Source organism: Sprattus sprattus (assembly GCF_963457725.1).
Source record: "Sprattus sprattus genome assembly, chromosome: 10".
Taxonomy (NCBI): domain Eukaryota; kingdom Metazoa; phylum Chordata; class Actinopteri; order Clupeiformes; family Clupeidae; genus Sprattus; species Sprattus sprattus.
In genome coordinates, this window is record NC_137908.1 from 16,431,398 (window position 1) to 16,444,098 (window position 12,701).

Here is a 12,701-nt window from a genome sequence, read left to right on the forward strand (position 1 = left end):
AAGTGCCATCCTCTCCCTGTTTTAAAAATAATAATAATCCTTCCACTGACCTTTATCCAACATAAGTCTGAATTCTATTTAGAAATGAATTATTCTGTGAAAATTGATGCACTGAAAGTTCATAACTCATGCTGCACTGAAAACTTTCAAAACTGCTTGATTGATCAACCTCTCTATTTAAGTTCCAAGTGCTTATTGATTTTGCCACTGATTTCTTGTAGTTCAAGGTCATAGGGCATAAAGGAACACCAGGATGAAATTCAGGAAGATAAAAGATGAAGAACCTACTGCAACTGGGCAAGGTAAGAAAATGTCACAATGGTATAGAAAACAATAGTAAACCATTTTAAATGTAAATGTTCTGCCAAAGACTCCAAGATTACTAATACTATGCATTGAATTCACTTAAGTAGGCTGAAAATGAGGTGAATAATAATATTTTTATCATAATATTTATTTCAGAGTATGTTAATATTATCAGTCCATAGCACATATGTAATAACAAGATTTCCTTAAAGTAGAAAAACTGTCCACGAGTTCACAATTCTTCTGCCACTGTAGTGAAAATCAAGAGGAGGTCCAGATGCCCCGGAGTAATGATCACACAATATGTTGAGGAGCTTCCAGAGGGAATGACCACCCCCGACATCACTCGCAAACCAATTGGTCTTACAATTCAAGAAGGTAGGAAATGCTTGCTATGAGATGACTGCCATGTAATGACTTTCAAATTATATCATGCATCATACCATCACAACCCTTACTACTTTAATTCAATATTGTTTTTGCAGGTAAACTGGCTATTTTTAAGGCTATAGTGACAGGCAATCCAACGCCAACTGTGTCCTGGAGAAGGAATAATGGCAGCATTGATGACCCTGAAACATATCAATCCACTTTTGACCCAATTTCTGGAGAGCACCAGCTGCAGGTGCCAGAATTCCCCCATTTTCATATGGATTGACTGGATTGAGTATCAAAGGGAAACTATGACATGATCATTTGACATGACCAAATGAACACAACCAAATGATGAAATGAGTTCTTAAACACAACAATCTTTCAAAATCATGTGTGAATGAAAGTATGCAGTACGTGAATTAAATAGATCCTCTCTTTCTTAAGTGCTTTTCACAAATAACGACTTGTCACAAAGACAAATGCTGGCAACGCTGTCTTGACAGATATCCCTAAAATCAATTTCCCATTTGTCTCTTTAAGAGGATTTTGCTTACATTATTTACATTCAAACAGATGCCAAATGTGGGTTCAGATCAAGCTGATACATATAAGTGCTATGCAGTCAACGAATTTGGAAAAGCTGTTGTCACTGCAGCACTTAATATCATTGAAGGTGAGTACATTTTTTGTACGTGCATGTCAAAGTCTTTCCTAATGTGAACCTTTGTACGTGCTACATTTGTTCTTTGTTGTATTATATTATTCATACATTATTTTGATACTGTTGCTTTGCTAATTCAAGTGGGATTCAAGAAGAGCAAAGCTTTGCAAGAGTCCAGAACAGGTAAACAACGCAGAAATAGAATTAAGTTGTTTATGTTTGACAAGGAAACAAAATAAATAAATAAGGGTAACCAGTATGTAACGCCATGAATCAACATTTTTAGCGCACAAGGAAATTCCACCACCAAAACTCCGCAAGACACGGTAAGTAAAAACACCACAGACACACACTTGTAGACCATATAATGGTTTAATGATCATAATATCAAATATCATAACTGTATTGTACTCTCCTTAAAGAGCTGAGCGGCCTAAAGACGAGAAGAAGGATGGGGAGATAGATGAAAAGTTTTGGGAAGTTTTGCTTAGTGCGGACAAGAAAGACTATGAGCGCATCTGTATGGAGTATGGAGTCACAGATTTCCGTGGGATGCTGAAGAAACTGAAGATGAAAAAGCAGGAAAGAGAAGAGGAGCAGGCACAGGTGCAGTCCAATAGCTTTATATTTATCTTAGCTGAGGCACAATACTTGATGAGTTCAGGATTGTCCCAATAAAGTTAAGGTCTAACATACTGCTTTGACAACTATGTATGGGATAATGTATAGTCTCAGTATTGGAAAATAAATCCAGACAGCCGGGTGGGACCCCAACACGCAATGGACTAAACATATTATTTGGTTATTTGCAAAAAAAAGGCAAAAGACATTCCTCTTAAGTGTTTTTTGCTGAGACAAATAGTTCTTTACACAAATAAAAATGACAAGATTCAGGTGTTGCATACATATTATTTGTTGACTTTAAGTTACAATATCAAGAAATATCAAACTTCCAAATGTTGGGATAGCCCATTCAATTCAATGGAACTTTTAACAACATTCTGAAGAAAAGTACAATTAATATTAATATCCTGTGCCATACATTCAGTGCGTTGCTTTAACTGTCATTGTCTTTGCACTTTGTCATTGTAAAATGCCCTTCGCAGTTTGTAAGTCAACTGAGTAATCTGAAACCAATTGAAGTCAAATCGGAGGGATGTGCTCAATTTGAATTTGAAATGGACCTCAAAGACCCTAATTCAAGGATCTTCCTATTCAAAGTAAGACTGATGTGCTTGTTTGTGTTGTGTTTTAATCCATCCATCAATTCTAAACAGTGTCAAAGTTTAATATGCTAAACCGGCTAATTTTTGTTTTTGTTTTTGACAGGATGGGGAAATGGTTCAATTTACTACAGAAGATGAAGAGAAGCATTCCCTAAAACAGATAGGGAAAAAATTTGTGTTTTCAGTTAAGGACCTTTTGCCAGAAGATGCCGGATTATACCAAGTGGATGTTGAGGGTGTCAATATCTTCTCAACAGACTTTAAAAGTAAGGCCGCTGTTAACTTAGCCCCTCCCTGTAGTATATGCTAAACATGCACGTTAACATTTCAGTGAAGGTGAAAGGGGAAATGTGCATGGCAGGGAAAGGAACATTTGAAATCAATCTTAATTAACATACGCAAAAAATAAACAACATTTCCGTGTCTCCTGTCCGCAGTTCCAGAAGTGGACTTCTTAGTCAAGATTCAAGAAGTGAAGGCCAGTGAAAGAGAGGATGCTGCCTTTGAATGTGTTTTATCCCAGCCAATGGATCAGATCAAATGGATGGGGAAGAATGTGCCCCTGGTGCAAGGCGAGAAGTATGACATCGAAGTTTCTGAGGACAAGCTCATTCACAGATTGGTAGTGAAAGACTGCCTGCAACTAGACAAGGGAATATACGCAGCTGTTGCTGGAATCAAGTCCTGCAATGCATGGCTGGTGGTAGAAGGTAACCTCATTCTACAATTACTGTTAAAGTAGTGATAATTGATACTTTGGAATACGTTTGCTAACAGGATCTATATTATCTTACCCATGATGGCAAATGTATCAATCTCCTGTCTTCACTTTTTTTAATATTCCTATTCTTGGCATAGCTGACAAAAGTGAGCCGGGCAAGAAGAAAGTTCGTAAAACCACCACGGCTGGTGGTAGTGGAATTGACCTAGCAAAGATCGCTGCAGAGCAGAGCGAAAAGATCCAGACCCAGAGGGCGGAGATTGTGGAGAAGGTGAAACAGGCACAAGCAGAGAAAAAGGCGGCTGAACCTAAACCAGAACCGCCTCCAAAACCTGAAGCACCTGCACCCGAAGAACCACAAGCAGAACCAGTCAAAGAACCAGTCATAGAACCAGTCAAGACTCCAGCTCCAGCCAAAAAGATTGTGAAAAAAAAGGTAGCCCCTAAACCAAAGCCTGAGGTGTTGGTAGAGAACGTTGAAGTTGAAGTTGAAGTGGAGGAAGTTGAAGTGGAGGAAGTTGAAGTGGAGGAAGTTGTTGAGCAAGCAGTTGAAATTACAGAGGAGCCAGTCTTACCCAAAGAGGAACCCCCTATTATTGAGGAGGAGGAGGTGGAGAAGAAGAAAAGGGTTAGGACAGGCCCACTGGTCCCTGACACGGTCATTGGTAAGCTATGTGAATACCCATAAACTCTTATAAGAGATGAATTATTATAAAGTTAGATTGACGATTGGTGAAAATGTTCCTACGACTTTGAAATACTGTAACTGCATTTCAAAGACATATTTTAATATTGATGCACACAAAAACATGTATTGTTTTAAAAAAATGATTATGTTATTGAATTACTAGTATTATTGATACATACAACACATATTCTTACATTGCTTTTCTGGTAGTGGACATCGAAGTTGGTGCAGGTGAAAGTATGACATGTTGACCAAACATTTTATCTAAAATTTTGAACATGTGCTTGTAAAAAGCTTGCTATGATTATTGATTATTTAAGCTTGTATTTTATCTTATTATTTCATTTCCTTCTTTCAAATGTTGACGTCATACATTTTTCCATCTAGTTTCGGAAGATTTTTAGTTTTTCCAGGATCTAGTAGTAAATTAAACCTCATTATCTCTAACATCTAAATAATTGATGTCACACCTGATGCATATTTCAGATCCTGGTGTCCACTTCACCTGTGGACTATCAGACATCAATGCTATTATGGGACAGTCCGCAGAGTTGGTCTGCAAGTTGAGCAGCGAAAACTGTGAGGGAGTATGGTTCAAAGATGGGGAAGAAGTAAGTCATGCAAAGCCATCTGACATCTGACAAAGTAAATAAAGTATATAAAGTAAGATTATTTTGTGATCACTTCACATGAAATGGATGAATTCATATTCACTCAACATTGAATGTTGTGCTCTCCTCCTAAAATGCACTCACAGTCCCAAATTTGTGTTTAGTTAACCTCAGAGGAGGATGGATTGACTCTCGTTAAGGATGGAGCTTATCACAAGCTTATCATTACAAAGTGTGTAGAGGAAGATTCTGGGAAATACCGCTTTGAGGCTGACGGACGTAAAACCGAGGCCATGGTGATTATTGAAGGTAAGAAACCAATTAAATAATTTGATATATAAACAAACATTTTGAAAGAGTCATATTAAATGTTCAGAAACCTACATTTGTACTTTGTTGATTTTTTTGCCTAACTTAACTAGGTATATTATTCAATGGCACTGCAGTGGTCTAAGAGAATGAAACATGCCATTATCTCCGATATTTTGCAGATCCACCTAGGATTGATCCAGATGATCTGGCTAAATTCTCAGAGCCAGTGATCATAAAAACAGGCCAGAGCGCCACCTTCAAGCTGACCTTTGAAGGCCGAGAGCCAATGAAGATCCAATGGTACAGCGAGGACGAAGAGCTCTTTGATGACACAAATATAAAACTCGAGAAATCATCCACTCACAGTCGTCTGCTTCTCAACAAGTGCCAGCGGAAACAAACTGGAGGGATTAAACTTAAGTTAAAAAATGAGTTTGGAACTATTGAAGCTCTATCCCAGCTCATAGTCATTGGTCAGTAAAACCATGTTGACAAAATGCATCTTTATAGAGTGACTCTCTTTTTCTCTTTCATTCTTTTGATGTTGCAAACTGTGGTGGTGTCTGTTCTCACCTTTCAGATAAGCCTACACCTCCCCAGGGTCCTGTTGAAATAGTAGAAGCCTCAGCCAACTGTGTGGAGATAAAGTGGAGACCATCAAAGGATGACGGAGGGTCTCCTGTGATAAACTACAACCTAGAACGTCAGCAACTGGGACGCAACACTTGGAAGAAGATTGGTATGATTCCTGATGTACCTCACTACAGGGACACGGACGTGGACCACGGGAGGAAGTACTGCTATCGCATCAGGACCATAACCTCAGAGGGCACAAGTGAGGTAATGGAGACAGATGATTTCCAGGCTGGCACCAAAGGTGAGTGTGGGAGATATAAGATTAACATTATTACCTCTGTTATGTTACATGAGGACTTCCTCCAAATCAGACCTTCGTGATGGAAAATAGCGATGATAGAGCACATTAATACAAAAAAGCTTTTCTGTAGTCTTACATATGGACTAATCGCTGACATATTTGTCAATTTGATTGAGTTTGTGAGTATCCTTTTTTCTCACTCCTGCTCTTCACTTTCTACATCACTATGGTTACTAATAGTAATGTGCTTACGTGCAGGCCTTCAAATACGCTCTCACACGTCTCTGTAATGAAAATATAATGAATTCAATTTAACTCAAATAATTCTAAATAAATAAAGCAGCCTTTGCCCATGTCCATTTTCCTTTAGTTTTCCATCAGGTTGGTATGAGACTGTGATCTGACACTTATGTCTACACGAATGTTAGTTAGAAGCTCAATATTTTTGCTATTTAATTCCACAGCTTACCCTGGTCCTCCCTCTACGCCCAAGGTGGTCAGTGCATTCAAGGATTGCATCAATTTGTCCTGGAGTCCCCCAACCAACACTGGAGGAACTAACATTGTGGGCTACAACCTGGAGAAACGCAAGAGAGGCAGCAATTTATGGGGCCCTGTAAACCCACCAGATGAACCCATTAAAGGTGTGAAAGTGCATTCCAAATTAAATTATATTTTACATTTCTACTTTAAAAGCAGAGGGAGATGCTGTTAAGTATGAATGGTATCTGTGATATTAACGCACATCCCATGCTGATGTTATTCTGCTAATATTTTTTGTATCATTATATATGTCTAAAGTATCTCTTCAACACTTCTAGCAAAACCATATCCAGTGAAAGACGTAGTTGAGGGAATAGAGTATGAATTCAGAGTGTCAGCCATCAATTTCTCTGGGGCTGGAGAACCAAGCACCCCTTCTGAGTTCGTGTTCGCCAGAGATCCAAAGAGTAAGACTATATCTACACATTTAAACAGAACATTTGATCATGCTTGTACAGTATATCCATGTAAAGTTCCATTTACATTACAAAGTTAATATTTATATTTACTCATATTCCAGAACCCCCTGGAAAAGTCATTGATCTTAAGGTGACAGATTCCACTTACACGTCTTTGTCCCTTGGCTGGACTAAACCCAAAGAGGAGGAAGGGGTGCAGGATGAGGCCAAAGGCTACTATGTGGAGATCAGGCCTGCTGAAGTGACTGAATGGGCTCGTTCTAACTCAAATGCCATCATCTCCACCTCCTTCACCATCATCGGTTTGAAGTCCATGGCCATGTACTGGGTCAGAGTGTGTGCCACTAATGAGGGAGGAGATGGAGAGCCTCAAAATTTAGACAACTACATTATTGCAATGCCACCTCCAGGTAGATTACTGAAATTCAATTACTGAGGATAATCCACAAAACTATTTCTACCGGTGTTAACAATCTGACTTTTGCTCCTGTATTTCTCCAGTGAGGCCAACATTTACAGATCGTAAAATGAAAAGCTTCATGGTCGTGAGAGCTGGGAATTCAACACGAGTCAACATCAACTTTAAGGTATTTGTGTATTCAGGAATTTAGCAATTTCTGATATCAATAAGAACGTGTGTGATCTCCCATTTTTTAATATTTGCAGGCCTCACCCATGCCAAAAATAACTTGGTTGAAAGATGGCACGCCCGTATCTAAAAAAATTACTGTAAGCAATGCTGAAGGCACATCACAGCTTCTGATTCCTTCATCGGAACGTTCAGACACTGGAATTTACACCATCATTCTCAAAAACATTGTTGGGCAAGAAACCTTCAGCACTGAGATTAGAGTCACAGGTAATACTACAATATCTACTGAACATTCGCAAAAATGCGCTTTTTGATTATTTTGTTATTGTAGGCCTTTGAAAAAGCACTGCATCTACTTACTCTGAAATTATTTTTGACCATTACAAGGATTGTATTCAAAAATATCTGACCATATCCTTCTGAAATCGATTTTTGTTGTATTTAGATAAATATTTATAATCTTCTAGGAGTTATTATCTGCCGTTTCCAAGGGTTTGTGTGGCCTCTTAACGTTTAATCCGACGTTGAAAAAAATTGTATTCAAATTTGAGTCATATGAGATAAAATATTGCAGCTTTAACACTTCATCACTTAATATACAGATGACCCCAAGCCCCCAGGCCCAGTGGAGCTAGAGCAGAATGTCCCAGGTACTGTTACTGTCTCCTGGACACCATCCCCAGATGAAAAGCGTGATGACAGGCTCCACTATGTAGTGATGAAGCGAGACTCAGCTAAGCGCACTTGGCAAACTGTGGCTGATCGCCTCTTCAACAACAACTTCACTGCTGTGAACATCATGCCTGGGCGAGAGTACAATTTCCGGGTGTATGCCAAAAATGACATGGGACTTTCTGACCCTTCAGAGTCTCGTAAATGGGAAGTGGTCAGGAAGAAAGGTATTATCCAAAACATACTGTATACTGAAATTTCCTCAACTGACTTAAGCTGACTTTTTATAAACAATATGAAATACAGCCCCCAAATTACATTTAAATACTTGCATCAGTTAAATCTTTGAATCAGTATCCAAGTAGGACATTTGTATTTTTTCTGTTTCACAGACAAGTTCACTCTGAACATGCCTGAATCCAAGAGCTGTACGTTTGAGACAGTGCCTTCTTTCCTGGTCCCGCTGAAGACCCGCAGCACCCCTGAGAGCTACGAGTGTTACATGAGCTGTGCCGTCAGAGGAAACCCTGCACCTTACGTCACATGGTACCGCAATAACATCAGTATCAACACCAACCCCAATTACTTAATCACCAACACATGCGGCGTCTGCTCCATGCTAATCTTGAGAGTGGGCCCCAAGGACAACGGAGAGTACAAAGTCATTGCCGAGAACCAACAAGGCAGGGCAGAGTGCTCTACCAAGCTGACAGTTCACAGCACACAAGGTATGAATCTTGGTTGTTGAAACTGAGATTTTTTTTTTTTTTTTTGCTTTATTGTGTTTATTGAGACTGAGACTGAGAAGGTGAACAAAATCACTTTTTAAAATCATGTTTGACACAACTAAGGTTGAACCAAATAGGTTTACCAGAGATTCAAAAGGATATTTTGTTCATTAATGCTTTTTTATCTTTCAGAATAAAGGAATTGGAGCTGCAATGACTGAAGTTCAAAACGAGAACACTACATTGCAGAGAAATTAGTTGCTTTTTCATAGTTGTAATGAATGTCATGATTAGTTTTGTAATTTAAATTCTATGAAGGCCCAAATAAACACCTGAATGAAAATGTTGGAAATGCGGCCTAATAAACGAACAGAAATGAAAATCAAATATATATTCTTGCATCATATTTTTCATGGTGTTCAAACACATACTAGACAGATTCTTGAAGAATGTTCACTTTGTGTAGCAATGGCATGTAGTAAGGACATCAATTCTTAAAAAGTGCCTACATATGTGTTATTTGCCCAATAAAATTACTTTTGGCAATTGTCACTCATTCTCATAATCATTTCTTTGCATTAATGCGTGCTAATAATGTCTGATATTTTTTGCTTAAAAGAGCATCCATGATTTGATTCATCCATGAATTAATCAATGTATTTGAATAGGAAATACTGAATCCCTCCACCCACTCACAAACACAATCTTCCAAATGTACTGCTCCAATATTGTTGTGCTTGCTACAAGGGTTAGGATGATTTATGCAGGGGGTTAACTGATATTGAGTTCTGCTTAGCAACTGACCAGCTTGTAAATGTCATTACCTCATGTCAGACTTCCTTGTAAAATATTTATTGCAGGATAAATAGGCAAAAACACAAATCTTGACACTGTCACTTCTTTTACATTGTTTTTCTGTTCCTTTTTATTTAATGGCTGGTTACACTTGAGACATTTGGCATAGGTTAAGGCATTTGGCTTCAGCTGGCCCAGTCTTTATCTTCTATATATGCTACCTTGACCTTGGTTTATCGCCTTCCATTATTCCCTAAAATAAACACTAAAGGAACACTGGCACATACTGGCAGTAAAAAAGAAATGTGTGAGGCCTTGTGACAGATGGTAAAACAAGCCTACGGGATGACTATGCTGAGGGGTGGAACATCAGGTGGAGCTCAGCTGGGTGTAAAATACTGTGAAACCCTCACTGGCTCCAGGTTGACTGTGCCATCATCCAAACTAAGATTTCCTGACATAGCTAGGATCTTTCTTTCAATTTGATGTTTAAATGTTCTTCTGGTCAAAAACAGACTACCATAAAACGGATCTTACTGTGTATCAAATACAGATGTAATGCTAGCCAATTGTGCACACATGAAAAATAAAGACATCATATTTGTCCATATTTCAGATTTCCATTCTGGGCTAGAAAAAGAAAACATTTCATTTAATTTGAGATGCAGCCTGCCTCATGGCCGTGTATTGCGTTTTGTGAAAAGTCTGAGATAGTACAGCCTACAACCCACTGTGCACTAAACTTTCCCATAACGGTTTCATGCGTGCAAGCTACAGGGGTTTGGTGAGAAGACTCATTTATTGCCCATGAAGAAAATGACCACACACAGCTAACTCATGACACATGTGAGATAGCATGTGTCGGGTGACTCAGTGACAGGCAGCCTGCATTGTTTACTGTGGGAATATGAAAGGCGTTTGACCTTTGACCCGTCTTGAGGGATATCACGCCTCTCAGATCACGTCCTCCCATGCCAGAGCTGAGTAAGAGCATGGACTCGAGCACCAAAAGGTTTCCAAAAATATTCTACTTGCTTGTGAGACCGTGTTCACACAGTTCTGAGGACTTTTAACTATGCATAGAATAAATGCTTTCTCTGAGTGTTGTCAGACATTCTACATGGTCTCCAGAGGAATCCTATTCTACAGTGCACTTAAGTGTTAAAATGTCTGAATTCACACTTGCCTGTTCAACCGCCAGCTATGCTAAAAATTCATCCTTCCATTTTGGAAATCCAAGCCTAAAAATGCGTTGGCACTTCCCTTGTGAATAGTACACCTACTGTCAGTAATGTAAAACCCCAAATGGCTGCTCCTTATTTCAGCAACAGGGTCAAATAATGACACCAGCCTTAACGTCTACTATCATGTGATTATTCAAAATACATTGTGAGTTTGTCAGTCAAGACTTTTTCTTGGAATTGCTTAAAACTAAAAGTATTAATAGTAATAAGGAAAATTGAAGCATCACAACATGAATTCTACTATCAGCATCCATTTACTCTTAATGGTAATTTTTCTGAAGTGATTTGCTTTTTTTATATACAAGGGGAAAAAAATGAAAAATACACAGCTAGCAAGGTTGTTGTAGTATACCAAGTGCTGTTGCCTTGCTCTTGTAGTTAATCATTTCACAGTCAATTTGAGAACTAACTCTCGACTGTAAAAGGTGTTGAATCATTCCTCTTCTTGTTAACATCACAGTGTTATCACATCTTCAATATGATAAATCATGTACATTATAAAGAAGTTGTTGTACTCCTGTGTTTTCCAGTGTTGTGCTATTTCTGCTATCCCAGCTTCCCCACTTCCAATCTCTGTTATACAACTGTTAGATCCAGTCAAACAAATCCTCTATTTCTTATTGGACAGGAGGAATTCCATGAACATAGGCGGTTGCCTAAGGCTCCCCTCAGAGGGGGGGCACCAAAAATTAAAAACAATAATTTTTTTTTGCTGGGCAGAATTTGCTGCGCCGCCTTTTATATCTTCAACCAATATTTTGACATTAAAAGAAATAAATCTAACATAACGGAAAAATTAGCCAAAAATGTAAAGAGAAATGGGTACATACCTCCTTGTTGTGCACATTGATGGGTATGTTTTGAGTTTTGTGTTCAAGCAACGTCGACGTAAGAAACTATGAAGAGGCTAAAGCCATTCGGGGCACAATTCAAAAATAAAAGTAAGTAAGAAGAAGGGAAACGTGCCAAGGAGAAAGGTAAATCCTCAGATCCTGTTCTTAGCCAAGAAGAATCCCAGATAAGAAAACTTTCATGAATGCCAGAATTGCCCTGGGCACTTTTATGGAGTTAAGAAGAAAAGATGTACCTTTTCATTGAAAGTCTTCCTACTCCCTGTCACATAGTTCTTTAAGGATTTTACAGAGGTGGGTATATAAAAAAAATGATATGTCCATTTATTATACATTATACAAAAAGTAGTGCTGTCAGTTTAACGCGTTATTAACAGCGTTAACGCAAACCCATTTTAACGCCGTTAATTTGTTTTTCGCGCGATTAACGCGTTGTTTTTTTTTTTTTTTTTTAGATGAACGTTCTTTTTGCCCTCCCAAACTGTGTAGTAGGCTAACGTCACGTTTGAGTGAATGATGAGCGCGATACGGCGTAATAGATGATAAAAAGCTTCTGAATAGAAAGTTTACCTTTAAAAGTTGTGTTGTGCAAAAGAAGCGAGCTTCACTGTTGTCTGAAAATGTCAACAGGCAGCTGGTTGAAAGCACAGAAGTAGTTGGCTTACCTTTTATTGGTAACCTAATTGGTTTTTGTTTTTGAAATAAGAGGCCTGACTTCTATGTTCACAGCAAATTTGAAAAAAACAAATATTGAGCCATGGTTTAACTGCACTATAGGCGGAGTCCTTGTTTATCTTATATGTGCACTTTATAATTTTATTTTGTACCGCCCTGTTTGGCAATGATGTTTTTCAATAAAATAATACATTGCTTAAAGCAAGCCAATCCACTTTTCCATGTTGATAAGAGCATTAAAATAAAATAAAAATGATGGAAAAAAATTATTGAAGGGACATTTAGAATAGATACAAATTTGCGATCGCGATTCATTTTGATTAATTTAATCGCGATTAATTTTGAGTTAACTATGACAAAAATGCGATTAATCGCGATTAAATATTTTAATCGTTTGACAACACT

At 38.3% G+C, this 12,701-nt stretch overlaps 1 protein-coding gene across 1 annotated transcript; it reads left to right on the forward strand.

Annotated features, from left to right (window-relative positions):
* Positions 1–253: 253 nt before the first annotated feature.
* Positions 254–9,201, forward strand: igfn1.3 (immunoglobulin like and fibronectin type III domain containing 1, tandem duplicate 3; the record flags this gene model as incomplete). The annotated part of the gene is made up of 23 exons (XM_080846076.1): positions 254–302; positions 562–684; positions 792–931; positions 1,255–1,354; positions 1,484–1,525; positions 1,629–1,668; positions 1,765–1,948; positions 2,449–2,562; positions 2,672–2,834; positions 3,006–3,278; positions 3,427–3,954; positions 4,464–4,588; positions 4,753–4,897; positions 5,080–5,373; positions 5,481–5,777; positions 6,242–6,421; positions 6,599–6,727; positions 6,841–7,149; positions 7,241–7,326; positions 7,406–7,598; positions 7,934–8,230; positions 8,396–8,731; positions 8,924–9,201. The coding sequence occupies 23 exons, from the start codon at positions 254–256 to the stop codon at positions 8,926–8,928; spliced, it is 4,152 nt and encodes a 1,383-aa protein (XP_080702202.1). The 3' UTR covers positions 8,929–9,201.
* Between the last annotated feature and the right edge of the window lie 3,500 nt (positions 9,202–12,701).